Consider the following 21,020-nt stretch of genomic DNA (forward strand, 5'->3'; position numbering starts at 1 on the left):
GTTCACTTTTTCGGATATCTGAATGCCCCGTGGATGTATAAAGAGAACCATGCTGCCACAGACAGGCCATCGAACATGACTGTCTTCTAGGTTGTAGCTCCGTGTAATCTGATGAAAGTTTACTAACGTTTCAGAGGTCCTTGTTGCCTCCATTATCAGTGCTGTGAGACCGTGTAGCTTGGTAAACTTCTACCAGACTACACCGCTGTGAAAACCTCAAATCCTACTTAGTGTGTAGACTGCCTGAATAGCAGTTTTTAAATTGTCTCTCTCCATTGCCCTTGTACGAGGTGCGATCGGAAAGTTTCAAGACTGCGCGTATAAAAACCCGTACACTTATCTCAGGTATTAAATTCATCCATCACCCTCGAAGTAGTTCCCCTGGGAGTGAACACAACGATCCCAGCGCCGCTGCCAAGCCTGGAAGCATCCCTGGAAATCTTTCTTTGTCAGCCTGTCAAGCACCATCTGCGATTCTGCCTGAATCTCTTCTATCGTCTCAAATCTCCTTCCCTTTAGCTGAATTTTCATCTTTGGGAAGAGGAAGAAGTCACACGGAGCTAAGGAGGGTGCGGGATGACGGCCATGGTGTTTGAGGCCAAAAACTGCCGAACTTTGAGGGCGGTGTGCGCTGGCTCGTTGTCATGATGCAGCAGCCAGTTGTGGTTGCGCCACTTTGACGGCCGCTTCCGTCCTTTAGAATCAGCTGACAGGTCCCATAGCCTATCCCAACAATGTCGCACAAGTCGTTGAAGGTATGACGTCGATCTTCGTGAATGGCCTGCCGAATCTTCGTAACATTTTCGGGCGTTGTGCTCGAAGATGGTCGTCCAGAACGCTCGTCATCATCGACAGAGGTTCGGCCATTTTTAAAACGTGAATGCCACACAAAAGTTTGTGCACGACCCATTGCGGACTCCCCAAATGCTTGCTTTAGTATTTCATAGGTTTCCGTAGCCGTTTTGGCGAGTCTTTGGCAAGAGATTCAGGCAGAATCGCAGATGGTGCTTGATAGGCTGACAAAGAAAGCTTTCCAGGGATGCTTCCAGGCTTGGCAGCGGCGCTGGGATCGTTTTGTTCACTCCCAGGGGAACTACTTCGAGGGTGATGGATGAATTTAATACCTGAGATAAGTGTACGGGTTTTTATAGTCGCAGTCTTGAAACTTTCCGATCGCACCTCGTATTAATTTATTTTTGAAGTGTATCGCATGTTTGTGATCTTTTTCTTCACTGCAAGAAGTTCTTGCGTGTTCTCCACCACTGCAACCGTGTTGTAACGTTCCTTACTTGCTCAGTGACCTCCAGACCTGGTGGGTATAGCAAGCGGCTGGCTGCTGCACTTCTTTTTATAGATCTTTCCAGTCCCCCAGCAACCTAATTCCTTTTTAATTCCCCTTCAGTCTTCATTATAATAATACGGAGTCGACGTTAATAGCTTGCAAACGATGTTAATTGAAATTCAATATCAGTTAATTTTATGGGTGAGATTTAATGAAGCAATGAAAGTTGCGCTTTAATTTTCTTCTCAAGTTTTCCCCGTATTTGATATCATACCTTCAGGCTGCCGTCTAATTTCATTACAAGAGACTTTGCAATCGTAGTCGAACTGTTTAGGAAGAATTTTTCTTAACGTGGAATTCTAAACTTTTATAAGAGATGAAAATGCAGTTTGTAAAATTCCTGTAAGGCAGAGCTTATCTTCCATCGGTTCACTTCACATACAGGCCTAATGGCACAACTCAGTAGTCAATGAAAACAAAATCTAATTTGTATTTTAAAACCGTGCAATGTTTGCGTACACCTAACATTATAAAGCGTTCCTAATTACTTCCTAGTATGTTTATCGACTTTAATTAACTGCGTAACTTATACGCATGACAATGGAAGTACGGTAGTGAATTATCAGCTTCTAAGAAAGTGGAAGAAAGTGATAGTGAAAAGCTTGGAACCACCCCGACAACTTCCAACACGTCGGTACAGTGTTTTTTTTTTTTAAAGTGCGGTTGAAGAACGGAAGATGGGTGCTTTCGTTGTTATTTAATATGTTCGCTGTATTCGATCATAAATAACTCACATTTCTTTGGTTTGGTAACACTGCGGTGTCAGTAAATTTGACGTTACGCACGCCGCGATTTAGATGTTTCAGCTTTTGTGCGTAAAGTGACTACTTTCTTAGACATCTTGTACTTCGAAAAAGAGGAGAATGGATCGATTCTTCTGTATTCCTCCAGCAGGATTACATGACAATGCCGGTCCCATACTCGTATTTTGTCGCCGACATTCTGCCTCACCTTCCAACGCGCCTCTTACCCCGCAGATGTATGGGGTAGCTGCAACTGTGACTTACCTACACCAGTTTGTGAGAATTATGTGCGTCCTTTTCCTCCGTCAGGGAACCCCAACAGATCACCAATAACAATTGGTGAACGTGTTCTGGAACGGGAATTGCCCAATGATTCCCAAGGTTCCTCATACCCCGTCTTCGCCCCATCACTTATTTTTGCCTGTGTCTGATGTTCAACCCTCATGCCACAACTTCTCTACTCCATGCACAAAATTCGTCTTCCGTGCTTGGTGTATTGCAGCCTACTACGTTATATAGCTTTCGCTTCATTTATCTTTCAAAAGAATTCCACTGCCTCACTTGGTAATACAACGAGCAGTTTCAAATCACGCTATGTTTCTGCTTCAAGAGGCCCGGAATTTCTGAGCGGAGGAACAAGAAGAAATATGGACTAATATTTCTGCTATTTTTATTATAATCAAATTGATGTGTTTGTCTCTCCCATGTCTACATTTGCGTATGCCTAAGTAACTAACTAGATGGCTTATGGAACCCGAAGATGCATCACCGAACTAACCAAAGCCCTCCACCGGATCCTGTCCTGGGCCAACAAAATCCAGTCTCCTTCAACTCTTATCTCCCATAGATCCCTCCTTACATTGTCCTCTCATCTACGCCTAGGTCTCCCCAGCGGTCTCTTCCCTTCAGGTTTCCCAACCAGTACCCGGTGCACACCTCTTGTCCCATCCATGCGCGCTACATGCCCCGCCCATCTCATTCTTCTCGACTTAATCACCCTGACAATATTGGGGGAGGAGTACAGATTTTTAAGTTCGTCATTATGCAGATTTCTCCATGCACCATCGTCTTCTCTCTTAGGCCCAAATATCCTCCTCAAAACACCTGCAATCTGTGTTCCTCCTTCAGAGTGAGAGACCATGTTTCACACCCGTACAAAACAACATACAAAATTATTGTTTTGTATATTTTAATGTTTAGGTTCTTATAAATCAGACAGGAAGACAAAATGTTTTGAACTGAATTCGGTCTCCTAATTTACTCGTGAATATTATTTTGATTTGTTATTGTTGTTCGCAAATATTTGAACTTTGTAACACTTTCAAATGATTTATTAGCCACCCTAAGATAATTCTGCCCGCCTGTCTGCTGACGGGATACTAACATGTAATGATTTTTTCTGAATTTGCTTCTAGCTCCACCTGTCCACTAGCTTCCAGTAAAACTTCTGTGTTCCTCTTTATTGTATTTATATCGTCCCCCAATAAATTGACATCATCAGCATATGCCAATAGCTGATGTGTCCCATTCAATTGCAAACCCTCCTGCCTATCTTGGACTTTCCTGATGGCGTATTCTAGCGCAAAGTCAAAGAGAAATGGAGACAAAACATCTGGTTTCAGACCGTTCTTGATGGAAAATGAGCCAGATAGATATTTAACTATACACTTTTTGCTACAGGTTTCATTGGCACGACCATGGCAATTGAAAAAGGATTTGAGTATGGCTAATTCATTAAGACTGAAGCTGCATTTGCCTTACATTTGGCCTACAATATCTCTTTTTAACTGCTTCTCTGGTTGCACAAACCAGAGATAAAACACCTTTAATGCTAAGCCAAGCGCTACCCTGAGCCACTTTCATCTACCTAATAGCATATTTCTTTAATATCCGTTCAAGCTTTATGTTTCCAGTCTCCTCTGTCTTGCATGTGGCCGCATTCCAGGAGGCTTCTGCATCCTGTGTACGATCTAACCTTCCCCTTACAAACTCCACCTCCGGACCCTTGTAACCTCACAGATTTCTCCATACGCAGTACACAAAGGATTTAATTTTGTAATACAGGCCCATTAAATTTATAATGTTTTATTTCCATGGTACGTAAGAATCCGTTTCGTTCTTTATACGTTGCGTATTAACGTTGTTAGCAAGATTAAAACAGAGAAGGTGGGACTTGAAGTGCTCATGGTAAAACAACAAATGTTTGAAGGGAAATGTGGTGAATTTTTTTTATTAAAATTGATCTGACTGTAATATATTGCTGCAATGTGAAGGAGAATCATCTGTTCAGAGCCAAGAAAACTGTGAACGTTTGTGGTTATGAATGGTGAATGGTAACTTCATTGAGCAAAGTCCTTCCTCAGCTCTGCTAGCAGAAATATCCTTTTCGAGTGCACATGAACCGCCACTGGACCCAGTGCTGAGATAGATGAGTCGAACAGTGGGCTTAGCGCCTCGAGCAACTGAATCTGTGCCCGATAAATCAGTACAGTGCAATCTATTAGACGAATCTTATCCAGATACTCACGTTTTATTAATTTAAGATAATTTTAGCACTTACTTCCCACATGCACCTAGGTCTATCAATTTGTCTTGTCTCTAGAGGTCATCCGATAGATCAAAATTTTGTATGCATTTCTCATCTCCCCCACACGTGTATACTCTAGGTTTACGTAACAGTAGAGAATTTTGAGCAGTGAAGCCCTTGTACTGTACCAAAGAGTTAGTCAACGAATAAAACACTGAGAAGATAGTATGTGTAGAGGCGTGTTAATTATTTAAAATTAAAGAAAGAAAGTTTTAGTACCATTAAATGAACATAAGTTAGCTTCTAGCATTTTATTTTGTATTTTATGGTATAACGTTATTTAAAAGTATCTTAAGTTTTATTAAAGTTTATTAGTTCATAAACGAACGCATACCAAGTAACAGTGGTCTCTGATAATGCCTTTAACATGCAAGCGAGAATAATCATGCAATACAACGATTAATGCATGTTTTAAAGCGGCACAGCGGGATGTTGTTACAGGCTCTAAGAAATAACTTTATATTGCTACTAAAGGCCTGGATCTGATATTTAAAAAGTCGCGTGAAACCACGTTTATCAAGTTGTGCACAAAAACCCTGTCCTGAGATGGATCATTTCAGTTAGCATCCACGCACACTCTTCCTTAAGATCTGTCACACACTGTTTTCCTAATATACGTTTTAATATTATCTTCCCATTAGTGTTTACGTATCGAAAGTGATCTCTTCCCGTGATATTCTCCGACGAAAACTCTGATACTAATAATTTTTCGTGAATGTCATGTCAAGTAGGATTTGAGGTATTCACAGCGGTGACACTGAAGATGGCTCTCTTCTGAGATGTAGCTCCGTATAATCTGGTAGATACTGACGGCATTTCGGAGGGTTTTGCTGCCTCTATCAGCAGGGTGATGGTCACAGTGTTTGTTATTTATATTATAGTAAACAATTTAGCGACAGAAGGATATTAATAATCACACGTTTTCATAACAAGAATGTTGTTTTGTAATCTATATATTAATTGATTAGCGATTAATGTACCTAAGTGATTCATCTCATAAACTGATCAAGGAGTCTTAATTCTGCCTGTATGCGGCAGACCTGTTTTACGATAAGTAGGTAATATTACCGTGTTTTTAAACAGTTTTATGTGGCTGCATTTATCACACGTTTGGTACTGATTTTTGCCCTTGAAAGTCTTGTGTATATTGTGATATGTAGTTTATTTGATGTTACTCTGATATATTTAGTCTTTACCAACTTGCTGCGTTAAGTTATGACTGTTACTTTGCCCTGCGGCATTGGTTTTTTATTCAGGCTTCTGCCCGCAATGCTAGAGGGTTCCGTGAGTTTTTTAATCGATATAAATGTTTATTTAAAATGGAAATGTTGGCAAATGTGCACCTGAGGGAAATAATAATTATAGACATACGCAATGACAAGCTGGAGGGTTCTGGACCTACACAGAATATAGCAGAATTAAGAGCCTTCAGTTCTCTTCGCCCGGAGAAAGGTAACAAATCCTCCCACTCATAAAGATTATGCAGAAGATTAAAGTGATTGAAGATGCTTTCATGGTGCATGGGTTATTGGTGTCTAATTGAAGGATAACTTTTGAATGATCAGCTTCAAAGGACGTGGGAGTAATAAATGCGAAAGCTTAGTTGGAAAAGTGAGAATGCAACTCTAAATCTAGATCACAGTCCATTTTTTCGCACCTGCAGCGAGTCTGTAAGGTTGGTCGCTGAAGTTTGTCAGTAAGACTGGATCCATAATTAACCCTTCGGAACAGGGTTCCAACCTTTTGCAGTCCACAAAATATTAATTTATTTTGCGTTGTTATAAGTATAGTAGTTGGTAATTTATTTATACAATTTCGTAAGTAATATTACATTACTGTTACGTGCAACGTGGTAGGAGTGCTGACTTTCAGCAGAACTACAAATGAAGTCCAGTACAAAGTGAGATTTATTTGATCGCTTTTGCGACAAGAAGGTGATTAATATTCCTTTAAGCAGTTTATACCCACCGCTGGATGTTCTGTTTTGATCAAACGACGCGTGGTGTTTCATGCTTGCTTTAAAAACATGTTTAATTCTTGGTGTGGAAGCATTTCGTGCCTTTGGTCAGATTGATATTTCAGCCTTGTTAATTATACACATTAGTAATCGGACTGTTCGCGTGTAACTACTTTTAACGTCAAGGTTCAGTAGTAAACACTTTCGCCTCGTATTAGGGAAGTCCCTGATTCCAGTCTTGGCCTGGATGTCGACTATCTTGTCTGAGAGTATTCTTACATTTCTCTGGTTCCTTCAGGTGAATTCTGGGATAGTAGGTTCCTTGAAAAATACCACGACCACCTCCTCCCTAATCCTTCAAAGTTCGCTGAACATGGTGAATCATGTAATTGTGCTGTGCTTAAACTCAGGAGGTGTTACAGCGTTATTAGACGACGATCTGTTCAATTCTGTGTTACAAGTGCAAGTTGTGAATTTGCCAGAGTGTAATTTCCTACGCGAAGTGGAAATATCCTTGCTACCCTCTCTTCGATTGTCATTGATAAGGCTTTTTAAACGACAACGTCTGTGCCCAAAATATTCCATGTCTGGAACGAATTGGATATTTTGGAAATGGGCTCTTTTGAGCTGTTTCAAGATACAGTTAATCTGAAGGTTTTTGTAAAAGGTTTGTAGTTAAGCTGATGCATATTAATGGAAATTCGTCTTAATTTATGAAACGCGACGTTTCGTAAGCTAATGCTTCTTCTGGCATGAGGTAAACAACCTAATCAATCCCCGATGATTGAGAATAGCGTCTTACAAATGACCTAACTGATTACGTTGATCACCTGATGACGGAAGTAGAACCAACTTCTGAAACGTCGCGGCCTTAGTCTATTAAAAATATGGTAATCCATTAATGCCGTTGGAATTTTATAAATCAAATTTAAACATCTGGGTGAGTCATTTTACGTAAGGTATGGGGGAAAGGAGGAACTAGAAATGTTTAACCCTTCTATTTATCCCCGCTAGGGCAAAAGATCAAAGGCAGCACGTGCAGTTGGCAGCCCTGTTTAGATTATGTCTTTTTTTATTTCGGCCCGAGCTTGAAGTAGGCCTATTTGAAGTTCACGTTGTAGGGTCAGCATTGATTCCCGACTTCCTTTAGCAAGGAGATGAAGTGTTGGGAACGCAAGGTTGAGGTTGGAATAAAGTACGATTTAGAATGAGATGCGATATGAATTCTAAGAACACGATTTGAAAAGTGAAGAGAAAACAATTCTGCCCATAATAAATACATTTACCTTGAAAAAATATTCGGCAAAGCGTACAGACTGGCTCATAAGTCGCTTTGCCGAGACAGTTTCCAGACGTTATTTTCAGTTTTATGAAGGTGCTTTCGCGCGCAGGAGTTGTTCACAATCGTGGGACTGCTACTGACATATTTTGTTGTGTCTTCATTTAATTTAATTGTGTAATATTATTAATTTAATTGAAGTGATTAAATAAATAATTTATTTGCATGGTGGGTTCATTGTTTGTAAAGCGACTTATGAGCTATTCTATATAGTTTTCTGTATGCAGGTGCGTATTAAAATATGCAGTGTCCTAACCGCTTACACAAGCGTTAAGTTACTCTTATAATCGCAACACAACAAAGCCGTAGGCCTGCTGAGATTCCAAAGTCCAATTACAGGCTATAGTGTTATTTCACCTAGAAGTTCGCGAGACAGTCATGTTGATATTACCGATGGAAGGGCGTTTTAGGTTTCGAGAGTGGCATGATGCTCATTCCGAATTCAATGAATGACTGGGAAAATATTGTACATAACATCTGGACTGAATTTTAAAAAAAGTGGGCGGAAGGGCAGACAGAGAGACAAACATACACAGCTCGTTAATAGGGTTCCCATGATCGGAAACATAAACTTTCCGGTAAGTCAACTCTTTCTGATAACTGAATTTACCACGTATTCGAAAATGCAAACACTCTTGGTGCGTACCACGACAGTGAGGCCAACTGTATTCTTGAGCAGCGAAGACGCCTGTTTGGTGAAAGGACACTGTTGACACGTAGTCCTATTTGTTCTGTGGCCATGCTTTGCTCCATATATGACCAGAGCCTTTAGCCCCTCACCCCGCCTACCTTACTGATTAATTTTTATCGTCCAGTAGACTGCCATGCCCATAAAAACTTTTTTTTCGGAATGTGGTGCTACACATTGCACGCAAGTTTGTGTTACGTGTCTGGGTTATGATACCAGGATTCAGGATTGAAGTGACTTCATTCCTGAGCATAAAAGTGATATGTCCCTCCGAAACATTGATAACCACTCAAAGAACTACACTGCGTCACAACTAAGGAGATCAAATCGACATTTTTCTCCGCCGTGAGAAACTCAGATATGTGATTGTTATTTTTAAAACTGATTTGCTTGTGTTGTACAGCAAACAGGCATTAAAGTGAGTTTCTTGTAGTATTAACGGAGCATTCGATAACTGAAACGGGGAGTTCCTGCCTGTTAAATATGATTCAGAAGCATGAAGTGCATCAAAAACTCCGTTGAGTAATTAGATATGTGGACTTGCAGAGGGTCTGGTACTGAACGTAAGCATGTCTTTTGTACAATTCCTCTCGGGTTCGTGGAGCTTGGCCCTAAAACATCTCGACCTCAGTACCCTGGGCTTCCTTATCGAGTAGCTAGGTAAATTAACTGAAGTGAAGAATCTGTTCTTATACAGAACTGTATGTGGATGGGTAATTTGGAGGAGGCCCAAAAAAGAAGCACTTTCCCCCCTTTTTCTTGTTTCCAGGACCGCGAGCACAGATTGAAATTATTCCGCTTTCGTGGCCAAGCTAGAGGCGAATGGGTTGGGGGCTCTCGTTTTGATTCAGAAGTAAGGCGAAGCGAAGAGAAACGAAGAAGGAAAAAGAAACAGAAGTTACTAGACGCATTTGTGTCGGGTTCAAGAAATAGACAAATAAAAAAGAAGTGTTAGGTCGAAACAGTGAATATGAAGTTGTTTTTGTTTTTGTTATGTAGCTTTAATATTATTTTAGTACCTGTAGGATCTAGTTTGCTCTTTTATTTGATTAAATATCAGATTACATATGTATAAAATAGACTGTTTAATAATTTAATAAAGTAAATTTATGTGCGAGTGATATTAACTGTTACTTATGCCCACATTTCTCGCAATAACCTTTGAGATAATCGACCGTCATGATGTGTTTATTGCCTTCCTGTTTTCATGTGTCCTGGATACCAGCCTTAGCCATGCGAGTATCCTATCCTACGATTTCTATCGTCTACCACAATCTAGTTAAATGTCTGCGCAGTGCATTTATACCTAGCATGGGCGGTCGGCAGTTCGGCAATTCCATTGTGTCTATTTGAACTCTAAATAACCTTTACATTTCTCACAGCGTCATTAAATATGCCAAGAAACAACAAACAGCTCCGCAGAGAAAGAGTTGTGTTCAGTACGTAACTTCGTTTTGCTTTTTTGTGGTGATGTATTCTGTTCAAGCCTTGGCAAGTTTTCCTCCAGCCACTGCCTGTAGGGTAGGCTCCATTCATTCTCTCTGGAAATGAGAGGTTAGCTTCACGCCCCATTTATGCCATTCCACGGTTCATGAACTTCTGAACTATTGAGATTAGTGTTAATAATGCCAGGGAAATGATATCGATTTCTAATCGGGACAAATTATGCGGTACACCTGTAGGACTGTAAATTTCTAACGTGTTCTTTAGTGAAGATTACTTTTGTTTATTTGTTTAAATCTTGTCATTCTAATCACAATAAAATTCCTATTAAATATTAAAGTATTACCATAATTAACATTTAAATATTTAAAATATATTAAATGATATTCTCTATCGAAATGTTCGATTCACATTAGAACATCACTTTTTACACGACATATTTCAGTTCTAAAAGAACCAACTTCAGGTGTATAAAATTATATAAACTTAAATATAATTTCTTAAATGCAACTTTTAGTCAGATGTTTATCAGATTTATATTTAAGTTTATATAATTTTATACACCTGAAGATGGTTCTTTTAGAACTGAAACATGTCGTGTAAAAAGTGATGTTCTAATGTAAATCGAACATTTCGATAGAGAATATCATTTAATATATTTTAAATATTTAAATGTTAATTATGGTAATATTTTAATATTTAATAGGAATTTTATTGTGATTAGACTGACAAGATTTAAACAAATATATATTTATCACAATATGACGCAACTTTATCATCTCGTGAAGATTACTTTGTTTAACTAGAAAACTTAAAAAGCCTGTTGTTTCGTTAAAGTAAAAAACACAAAGGTTATATTCTTCCACTAAAGCATCACATCTTGGAAAAGTGTACTAGAAGTGGATGTACAAGCCTAAGAATTTGCTCGTAGATGGAGGCAAAGATCAGCTTTAGCTTCACGTCTCTTCCGAATTATCCCTTGCAAAGGAGCCCGCTATGCTCATTATATAAGAGGTTTACTAGGCTACAGTGTCTATAATCGTCTGCCCTTTCCGAGAATCGAAACCTGGTCCTTGAGTCCTTAGATAGTAATTTTAAAGGATATTGGTACCTGAATTCGTACGATCGTCCGTACAGAATCAACTAAAATTTGTTAAGACAGGTAAACGCTGACGTGTTGACACACTGCATGTCTTTTCTTATTTCCCTTTTGTTGAACGCTTGAAACTTGGAAACAGCAGAAGATGGCTGTCTTCCGGATTGTTGCTTCGTGAAATCTGATAGAAATTTACCAACGTTTTAGGGGTCCTTGTTGCCTTCATCATCAGGTAATTGCAGCAAGGTAATGTGTATCAACTTTTGAAAAGAGAATTCTAGAAAAGACGGTACGTTACGCGTTGTTGTCGTCGTCGTTGTTGTTGTTGTTGTTTCTGTTCTGAATATCGTGTTTTATGCTATAAATGATTTGCTAGGAGGAAGTTCTTTCCCATCCGAACCAATTATAACTGAAATGAGAGGAGAAATTCGATTTTGAACATAACCGATATAGATACGTCATTTCATCATTATCGGTAATGCATGATAATCTTATTTTGAACTGTTCATCAAAATTTCATCCATAACTTTGAAGGGATATACATACAGCATTGCACGGCTTAATGACACCGTTATACACCAAGTTGCTTTTTAAGTACTGAACAGAGAACGACAGTACATGCAAATATCCAAGCAAATCATGACTGACTGCATGTTCTTAAATTTAGGTTGCCTGTAATTTGCCTTTAACATTCCAGGCCCAATTTAAATTACAGTTATTAAAGTATAAGAAGACTATATGCATATTAACTGTGTGAGATTCGCTGGGAATATTTCCGGTTTTGCGTAAGAAAGTCGAATTTCAGTTGAACCTGTAACTTAATTACCACACCTGGTTTCTGCCTTCATCACAGGCCTATTAATTTTGCACTGGATGATTAGGATACAATTACGTATGTAAATCGATTCTAACGCAACTCCATAACTACGTCCATGGAGCAGAGCCCGTCAGTAACAATAAACAGGACAAACACTTCTTAACTGACACATAAAGGATAGGATTATGTACCGCAGGCAACAAATGCTGAATTATTCCTGTCCTATTAAATTCGAACGAAAATATGACCACTTATTTTGTTACTTAACTACCGTAGATTCGCGTGATGATAAGATAGATCTGTTTCAGTCCTAGTCTCCTATCAAATACCAGACTGACAGAGGAGCCGAAGACGGGTGAGGTTTCACGTTCTCATGGCGACGAATATGATGAAGTCTATCTTGTGGGATGTTGCGTAGTGTAAATTTCAGAAATTTACGGAGGATTCAGAGGTGCTGACGGAAGTAAGATTACAACGGCGGAACATCCCAGAAAACAGTGTTCTTCTCATTTTAGTTCAAGTAATAAAATGTCCCGTCTCTCGTCACTGCACTGGGTTCGCAGTTTGCAGATGGAGGATTGGTGAGGGAGGAAAATAAAAAAAAGTAGACCGAATTGTGACGTATTATCTCGGAACTGGACACGATGTGGTCCAGTTGGGAGCTTACATACTGATGACGATGGACCGCGGAGTCTATAACAGTGGACAACGCCTTGATAACTTGTCAGCTGTCCAAGAAAGACCAATATCGTGAAGTAAGTTATTCTGCGTTATAATTATTCTTTATGAGTATATCTTGGAGATGATATGTTCCGCACAGCTTTTTTTTTCTGTACAAGTGAATTTTAAAGCTTTTATATACGCCTATCCTACGTTGGTATTAGTGAGGGTACCTTATGTGCACTTGATGTGATCGGTGTTTGCAATCTTTTGTTTGAGCAGGCATTTTCCGCCGTGCTGCAGATGTTTACAAGTCCTCTTCTGGGCTTACTCATCTCTTTTTTCTTATGACTTACAGCTGGGTTGAAGTATGATTGATGCCAGACGTTATAGTACGTCATGAATGCGGTTCTAACAACTGTTTAATGATGGTGAAATATAAAGGGAACTTTTCGGTAATAAAACTGGCAAAGCTAATACATAATAATGTAAAGTGGTAAGTATGTGTGTAACCTAGGTGAGATTTCAGGTTCTCATTGCGACATGTATGAAGATAACTCTTCTGGGGCCTTGTGCCGTGTAGGATGGTAGATATTGACCGAAGTTACAGAGGAACGCACTACCTCCATCATCAGGGCGACGATTGAGGCAGTAATCCGCTCTGAAACGTCGGTCTGTATCTACTGGACTACAGGCGCAACGTCCCAGAAGACTGACATCAAAATATGTACATCCCACATTAAAATTCAACAATTTTATATTTGCTCATAGAGAGCATTTGTTGGTTTTTCATAATAAACTTCGATTATCCTTAAACAACATTAACTGACTGATATTTATAGCGGGGATTCGTTGTGTTTACTTTGCGATAAGAACTGAATGTTTAAATAGTATGCAGATGAACTTTGGGCTTCAGAGGTTTACCACAGAGAAATTTTACGCACAATATGAAAGTTTTGGTCTGAGATTTTGAAGGAATGGGACCACTCGAAGACCGAAGCGTTGGTAAGAACTCGAAATACTTGCCCGTGGACACCCAAATAAATCTTCCAGTTACATATGAGACGGAAATTCTGCTACCTGGGTGACCACTGACTTGTCATGAACTGCAGTCTGTGTAGTTTGGCTTCCTTCGAACAGCCTGATATCTGAATAACCCCGGGAAGCCTGTCTGCAACATCCTTTCGTGCCGGTGGCATTGCATTCGCACATAGTTTCTTGGCGGAAACAGTCGAGTCATTCCGAGCGGTCTAGCTGGAATACGCGCCAGTCTCTCGCATCACACTGTCAGTTGGTGGCCTGGGAACGTTAGCTGTGGACGTTATCCGGTTAGCTGGTGGGCAGAATCAGCCCAGTCGTACGAAAACTTGCACGTGTAGCAAAGCAAACGCAGACATTTTTGTTGCTTGAGCTTAATTTGTTATCCTTGCTGTTTATGATGGCATGAATGTGTTGTTGAAAATATCTCACTGTTGTTTGGCACAGTCGTGTAAGTTGGGGAGAACTGTTAACAGAGGTTTCGGGTTTCTCTCGCAAAGTGCCGTGTTAGGAATCTCTTAGCAATGGCAAGTAAGATGTCAGCGTGTTTGCGTCTAGTACTTGTTGTAACAGTCCTGTCTGAACTCGGTGTATTCCATGTTGGCGCTGATTATGACAACCATTGGGCATTCTACTATGAAACACCTTGTTGCGGACACCACCATCTTAGACACCATAAAGGTGAGGAAAAATTCAACATGTTAATGAAATCCTACAAATGTTGTTCAAACATTTTATTGGCGTTGGTGATAATTTGCATTCAAATATTCCGTGAAGAAAACTCATTTTATTTTGAGGCACTCGCGTTTCAAAACTTCGTGAAAGTTCAGAACGCGGTAAGGATTATGTCCTGCGTCATAGGACACTACTACTACATAGCACCTTGCTTATAGACATCACAAGATGGTTCCAGAAATTTGAAAACAATTGGTTTTAATCCCCATTACATTCTTTTTGGTTAGTGACTGATTTGCTTACGTTGGTTCAGCAGTCATAAGTGATTCATGCATTAACAAAGCAACGCATGAACTAACCTAACCTAACATGTGAATTTCTTGTATTAATGTTATTTTCAGGCTTGTGCCGAGATAGTAATGTTCTGAACAGCCACTCCGTTCTTCATTGTTTAATTCTTATTGTTTTCTAGGCACAAATGCCATATGACTTACATAAATTATTTTATTGCTACAGAATTCTGCTTATGTACCCAAAACAAATGCAAGAAGCACTTGGTGCGTTTCTACATTCATGCCACACGCTCGAGTAATATAATTAAACTGAATGTTTGTTAATACACAGGGCGTATGAGACCATTCAAGTTCTGAAAGTTCTCTGCAGACCCGGTTCGCGTTGATTCAACTCCCCAGCGGCCTTGAAACTAGCAGTGATTGGGCTATAAGCTTATTTATTAACTTAGTAGGTGTCGACACATCGATTTAAGAGCTCCCCGCTGTTCCGCCCGGGCTTGCTTGTTTAGAAGTTTGGTGTCTGAAATATTGTCATCCCACGTAATAAGTTTTACCAGATTTGGCTGAGTAGTCGTGCTCATTTTAATGTTCTTGAGAGTTGAATGTTTATGCTTTCATTTGTTCATAAAAGATCCAATGAAAAGCTTGTTGAATGGGTTAAATTGACGTAGAATTGTGATGAATGAATGCTCCTTCGTTTTGTCCGGCCTTTAATAGCATGATACTTCATATTTTTGCTATGAGTGTTGGGAAGATACGAATTATGACTAGGGGAGGAAGTGAGAGTAGACTGACAATTGATAGGATGGAAGGAAGACTGCGAAAAGCTCAGGTTTCAGCACTGGATCCAGATACATCCAAAAATAAGTAAAATCCGACTAGCATTGGCCATGTCATTCACTGTGACGAGCGTAGGCAAGTATCGTAATTGTTTTCTTTACGCAACTGAGTACTGTATTAGTGACTTTTCGTTTTATTACGTTTGCAAGGGGGAATATTAATGCAGTGGACTTAACACATTCTTCTTCTTTCACATGCGGTTTGAATATTGCACGCTGTTTGACATAGCTGTACTAACTTGTGTTTATTATGTAGGTGATAAGGAGGATAAATTGCGTGCCCTCGTCTGTACAATAATGCTTAAGAAATGAAGTTTTCTCTTGGGATAGCGATCGTCAGCGATTATACTTTGATCGGCCGTGGAGGTTGGCAGAGATGCTTGTATAATTTTACCCGAAAATCGTGAGAAGTGGTCACTTGCGATGGTAGGCGTACGTGCGAATATGATATTAAAATTGACCTTAGATGACGTATGGTGTGAGGTGGGCTAGATTCATCTGTTTTAATATGGACGTTGTCTTGTGGTATGTTGTGTCGTTTAATCTGATAGAATTTGACCGACGTGTTTGTAGTCGTCACAAGAAGAGGAAAACAATTAAGTATTTTCTGGACATCATTTTTTACGTGGAGGCTGTGACTCTGATACACGCTTGTATGTGTCTGTAATCTGGTGTTGCGATTGTAGACTGCAGTTGAGATGTGGTTCCTTTCCTTCCAGAAGGGAAATTATTTGTAAAACAGCGTGTAAAAGACTTGGCTCCGTCCGTCAGGTCCGGGTCGAGTGGGTAGCTTGTATAAGAAGCAAAGAGTAACCGTGATAGGAGAGCTGCTGGAAACACACAGAGGCATAATTTTAAATTAGGTTCCCTTGTTCTTGTTTTTTAAGGGCGTCTGTGGTGTGTTGAATGTAGTCGTACACTACGAAATAGAAGCTGAAGTGAAGTGTATCTGTAAATCTTTATAAATTAGTGATATAAATAGTTGAGAGTACGCGTAAGCATAAAGAATGTATTATATTAGGATTTCAGATATATAATTTGGGCACAGACATAATATACAAAGTGTTAGTATTCTCCCCCCCCCCTCCCGGGCTGTGAAATATAAATTTGTTTTAGTCAAAGAACCCCAAAAAATTCTTCGAAACAACTATAAGAGGGAAGTAACCGTTTCAAATAACTCCATGGAACAGAGCATCTTTCAGAGGTTAATAGTCGCCCATCTGGTTAAGAAATAAAGGTTGCTGCCGTGTGGAATGTCCTGATTATGGACGCAGTAAGCACCTCTGAACTTCTACCAGGCTACATGTACATCTTCTAAAAAGACAGTCTTAATCGCCGCTGTCAGAATCTGATATCTCAAGTAGTCAAAAAAATTCCTGATCGTCTACACCTAGATTTTAGAAGTGTTCACATTCCTTCAGATTTTCAGAATAAAATTTTGTAGTCATTTCTCATCTCCACCGTACATTTCCACATGACCGTCTTATCTTACCCTTTACAAAGAAAAGTTCAATTCCTTACCGATAATAGTCTGGTTGTAGGTCTATTATTGTTATGTCTGTTAATTTACAGTGCCTTGTATATTTTCTTTCTTTGTACGATGCGTTAGATAGGGCACATGTGTTCGTGCGCAGATAAGACGCAGATAGCTCGGAGAATGCACTTAAAACACGTTATAACTCCTCACACTACCCCATCCTATCCTGGATAACGTGATAATACTGCACGCGATTATGAAGGTACAACTAAGAGGTCAGTAGTAAATGCTCACGAAAAGAACCCAGTATTGACGTTAGTTCGGGAGAGAAACAGAACACGTTCAATGTTGTAGTCAAGTAGATATTGATCGACGTTTCGGAGGAGCTTATAATGTATCCAGAGTCCTATCATTTGAGGAGCCTGTATTAAGTAACGCCGTTTCTTTCCAATTTCACAAGTTAGCGCGTCATATTAATTAGTGATTGTAAAGAAATTAAAGTAACTCACAAGGTAGGGGTAGGTTCAGATGGCACGCGCCTAATGTTTCATGAAAATCGAGGACACACACGAAACATGACGATAATATAAGCCTAATCGCTTTGTTTCCCCCCACCAATGTTTCTTCTAGGTTTCTCTTTGCGAACAATGGATTGTTTGACACTGAATCAAATACTAAGATTGCAGTGTTATTCAGGGTGTCCCACGAAACGTCTGCAAGTCTTCTAGTGGTTAATCATTGCGTTGTTGTGAGTGAAACATGAGTCTAAATCTCATGTTGCTTATGTTGGATGCAAATGGAGGAAAGTCAGGCGTACACATGAAATTACATTATTTTAATTGTAAAAATGAATCAGTTACGTGAGACGTGTTTGACGTATGTTGTGACACAGAACGCACTTGAGCGACTTAGTGTTTGAAATTACCTCCGGAACTGTCATACCAGCAGTTAGAAATGGCCGATTTTTGTGGATTTGAATACTTCGAGATAATTCATTGTGGATTCAGAACTGTGGCAGTTAATGAATGTTAATCTAAACATGCGTTTAGGAGGTTCTGTAAAAGACTGATTTTGGGTACAAGGACAGAAATGATAACTGATTTATGAGATAACTATGTGACAGGTGAGATTTATGCTTATATTGAGATAGCATTTATTCACACAAAATAAGCCAATGAATAACCACCCGAGGTCTGGAAAGTGTTTCGTGTTACACTCTACACGATGAAAACTGAAAAGATTTTACGCAGTGATTTAACTAACGGAGTGCGTTTGGAGTAAAACAGACCTTCTTTAAGTAATCTTAAGCTGTTACTGCCTCTGTTAAATGATTTGTGGGAGTATTACAGTATTAACTTAAAACGTTTCTGCTCATTGAGACTCATATTAAAAGGGATATTGTGTTATATCCAGTCTGGAGTCTCCAGACAACTTCATTGTGTTTGCTCTTCTCTGCGTTATATATGTCAACTGTGTTGAAATCCAGAGTGTGGCTGGTTTGTTTTGCTTGCGCGTATATCTGTTATATTAATATATGCATCGTTCAACTAGCTTGTTTTGCTTTTTTGTGCATATCATACTCGAAATTTCATGCGTGAAAGGGCTTTTCAAAAATCGTAAATTATCGCCTCCGCTAGTATGGTAATGCGTGCATTGTTGTTAAGTTTTGGGAGTCGACGGTTGGTACCATTGCATGCATGTATTGTAATGGTGCCAGGCCTGCTGATAACATAACTGTCATGTTAGAAAACCGACATTTCTACATTTAAACATGTGTTCTGGAAGGATTTTACTGTCTGTTTTAATTAAAAATATATGTTTGCTTTTGTAACTGGCCACAGAAACTGTCTAGATGTAATGAAGCTACAAGTACTCTTAGGGACTTCCACGTCGCGCTGTCCATAAACCAGTCATGTTCGTATGTGTGGGTTTAGAGTGTTGACGTCAGTGCTGTACCTCTCTCTAGCGCCATTTCTGAATAACGCTTTCTAGAATTCGAATCTCGTGATGAAAATGATAACCACTTTGTTTAATTGACAAATGAAAGTGACATGTTCAGGATCGTTTTTGCAAAAAAGTTGTATTTTGAATGAATGTTCTTGTGGTCGAGTAAGTTAATTATTACGCATTTAGAGGGTAAAGTAATTGCCGATCGTGAGTTGAAAATTCCATTACGATTTTCATGGTAACAAATTATACTATTCCTACATACATTTTATGAGCAGTCATTACGGTGACGGGCTTCGGGCTATACGACCTTGGTTCGATTACCGGTACAGCAAGATATTTATTTTAGCTACTGCCTGCATTTTCTGGACTGAATGAGAAAATATGTTCTTCCGAAACGGCGACAACTATATGTAATTGCTGTTAAAACGGTTTAACGTTTTAAACTATTTTTAAAAGTAAAATATTGCAAAGCATTCAAGCAGTCTGTTCACCATGTTGTTGGCAATGAAGATGGATCTGTTTCTGTTTAAAAAATGGAAAATAACTACGTTAGGGGCAAGGTTCGACTCGCTCAGTTTGGGGTCCAATAGCGGGGTTTTGTGAACTTTTGGGGTTGTAAGAAGCGGGACGTTTAAGCAGCTGGGCGAATGTCAACTTCCCAAGAAGAAATCTGTTCTATGAAGTTGAAGTTTTATGCTAATTGAAAATCTGGTTAAACTGAACCTACTGGAAATTCTTTTAGTCTTTATTTGCATTCTATAAGTAGGCCTATAAATTATGCGATTAAAACACTTTGGTTACTGTTTTAATGTATAATTTGAAAAACATTGACAAATGTCATTTGAATGTAATTGATTTTATAATATTCTTTTTATGAGGGCCATTATTACATCAACCAATTGAAATTAAATTTTAATCTCTGCATCTTATATAACTTTCCATGTTTGTTCCCCCGCAGGGACTGAAATATGTGTTTTGTTTAATTCATTTAGTGTTCACGTTTCTACCACAGGAACCTGTATTAAAAACGTCAACACTAAATAAACTGCACTTGCTTAAAACTACTGTGAATATTTTACGTAACTTCGGGTCAAATTTTGACACAGTGTTTTGTGTTCATCGTGTTTTTCAAAATCTATTTCGGACATAATCTGAAAGCCAAATTAAAGGACGGTGATACACGCATTCATAGAAGGAAGGAAAAGACGAAGGCTACTGAAATGTTATTTTTGTAACTTATTTGCTAGTCTAATGTTGAGAGGGATGAATATCTTTTTATCTCACCTCAGAATACTAATCGACCTACTAAAATTCTGGGTTTTCGTTGCGAGAACTGTTTCAGTTATGTATACTTTAATTGAACATCATCTTTAATCTGAGAGAATTCATCAAACTTGGACAGAAACCATGCTTAAGTATTTATTTATGGGCCGAATTAGATGTAGAAACTAATTGCTGTTTGTCTTGAATCCACCATTGGAAAACCTGTCTGTGGAATATCCAGGACCCTGAAAGGCAAAGCGGGGTAGGGGGGGGGGGGAGTGGTACTTTTAAAATACACGGCGTCACTTTACGGGCGTGTTTTGTGTACAAAAGTAACGAAATTTGTCTCTGTAAACACGGGATCTATGAAGCTTCGTTTTTAAGCTATGGACCCGAAAGTTTACCTGACTTAAACCCGTTTGACTTTTATTTATCGGACCATTTTAAAACATTGTGTGTGAAATAGCGGTTAATAATGACATAACAGAGCTACAAAATAAGCTAGAAACAAATTAATTCGTAACGCGCATGTAATTTTTGATTGTGTGCCACTATAGAGACGCACGGATAACAGTTTTTTTTTGTTTGTAATTTGTTGTTAAAACTGTAAACTGTGATGTTGGAATCAGCGATCTGAGAATAAACATTTTCCTGTGGACGGGTTTACACTTTGTTCTTTATCATTCTCCTTCCAAGCTAAATTGGCCGTAACTCTAAGACGAAGAGTCCAAGGAGTCAGTGTTTATGAAGCTTTTTTTCCATTGCCGTGTCTTTTAGAAACTCCCAAAAGTATATATATATATATATATATAT

The 21,020-nt window shown here is 39.1% G+C and overlaps 1 protein-coding gene across 6 annotated transcripts in view; it reads left to right on the forward strand.

Annotated features, from left to right (window-relative positions):
- Sema2a (Semaphorin 2a) overlaps nucleotides 1–21,020 on the forward strand; it is a 576,182-nt gene that overhangs the window by 304,672 nt on the left and 250,490 nt on the right. The window contains exon 1 of one of the 6 annotated variants that reach the window (XM_022083581.2): nucleotides 13,953–14,391. The exons of the other annotated variants lie outside the window; for them this stretch is intronic. Within the exon in view, the coding sequence (XP_021939273.1) occupies nucleotides 14,235–14,391 (157 nt within the window). The 5' untranslated portion in view covers nucleotides 13,953–14,234. Of the gene's footprint in view, nucleotides 1–13,952; nucleotides 14,392–21,020 lie in introns of those variants that run through there. 6 annotated transcript variants of the gene reach the window in all.

Source organism: Zootermopsis nevadensis, unplaced genomic scaffold (genome assembly GCF_977971745.1).
Source record: "Zootermopsis nevadensis isolate Lab colony 2312 unplaced genomic scaffold, Znev_1.0 Znev_ptg000028l, whole genome shotgun sequence".
In the NCBI taxonomy this organism is placed as follows: domain Eukaryota; kingdom Metazoa; phylum Arthropoda; class Insecta; order Blattodea; family Termopsidae; genus Zootermopsis; species Zootermopsis nevadensis.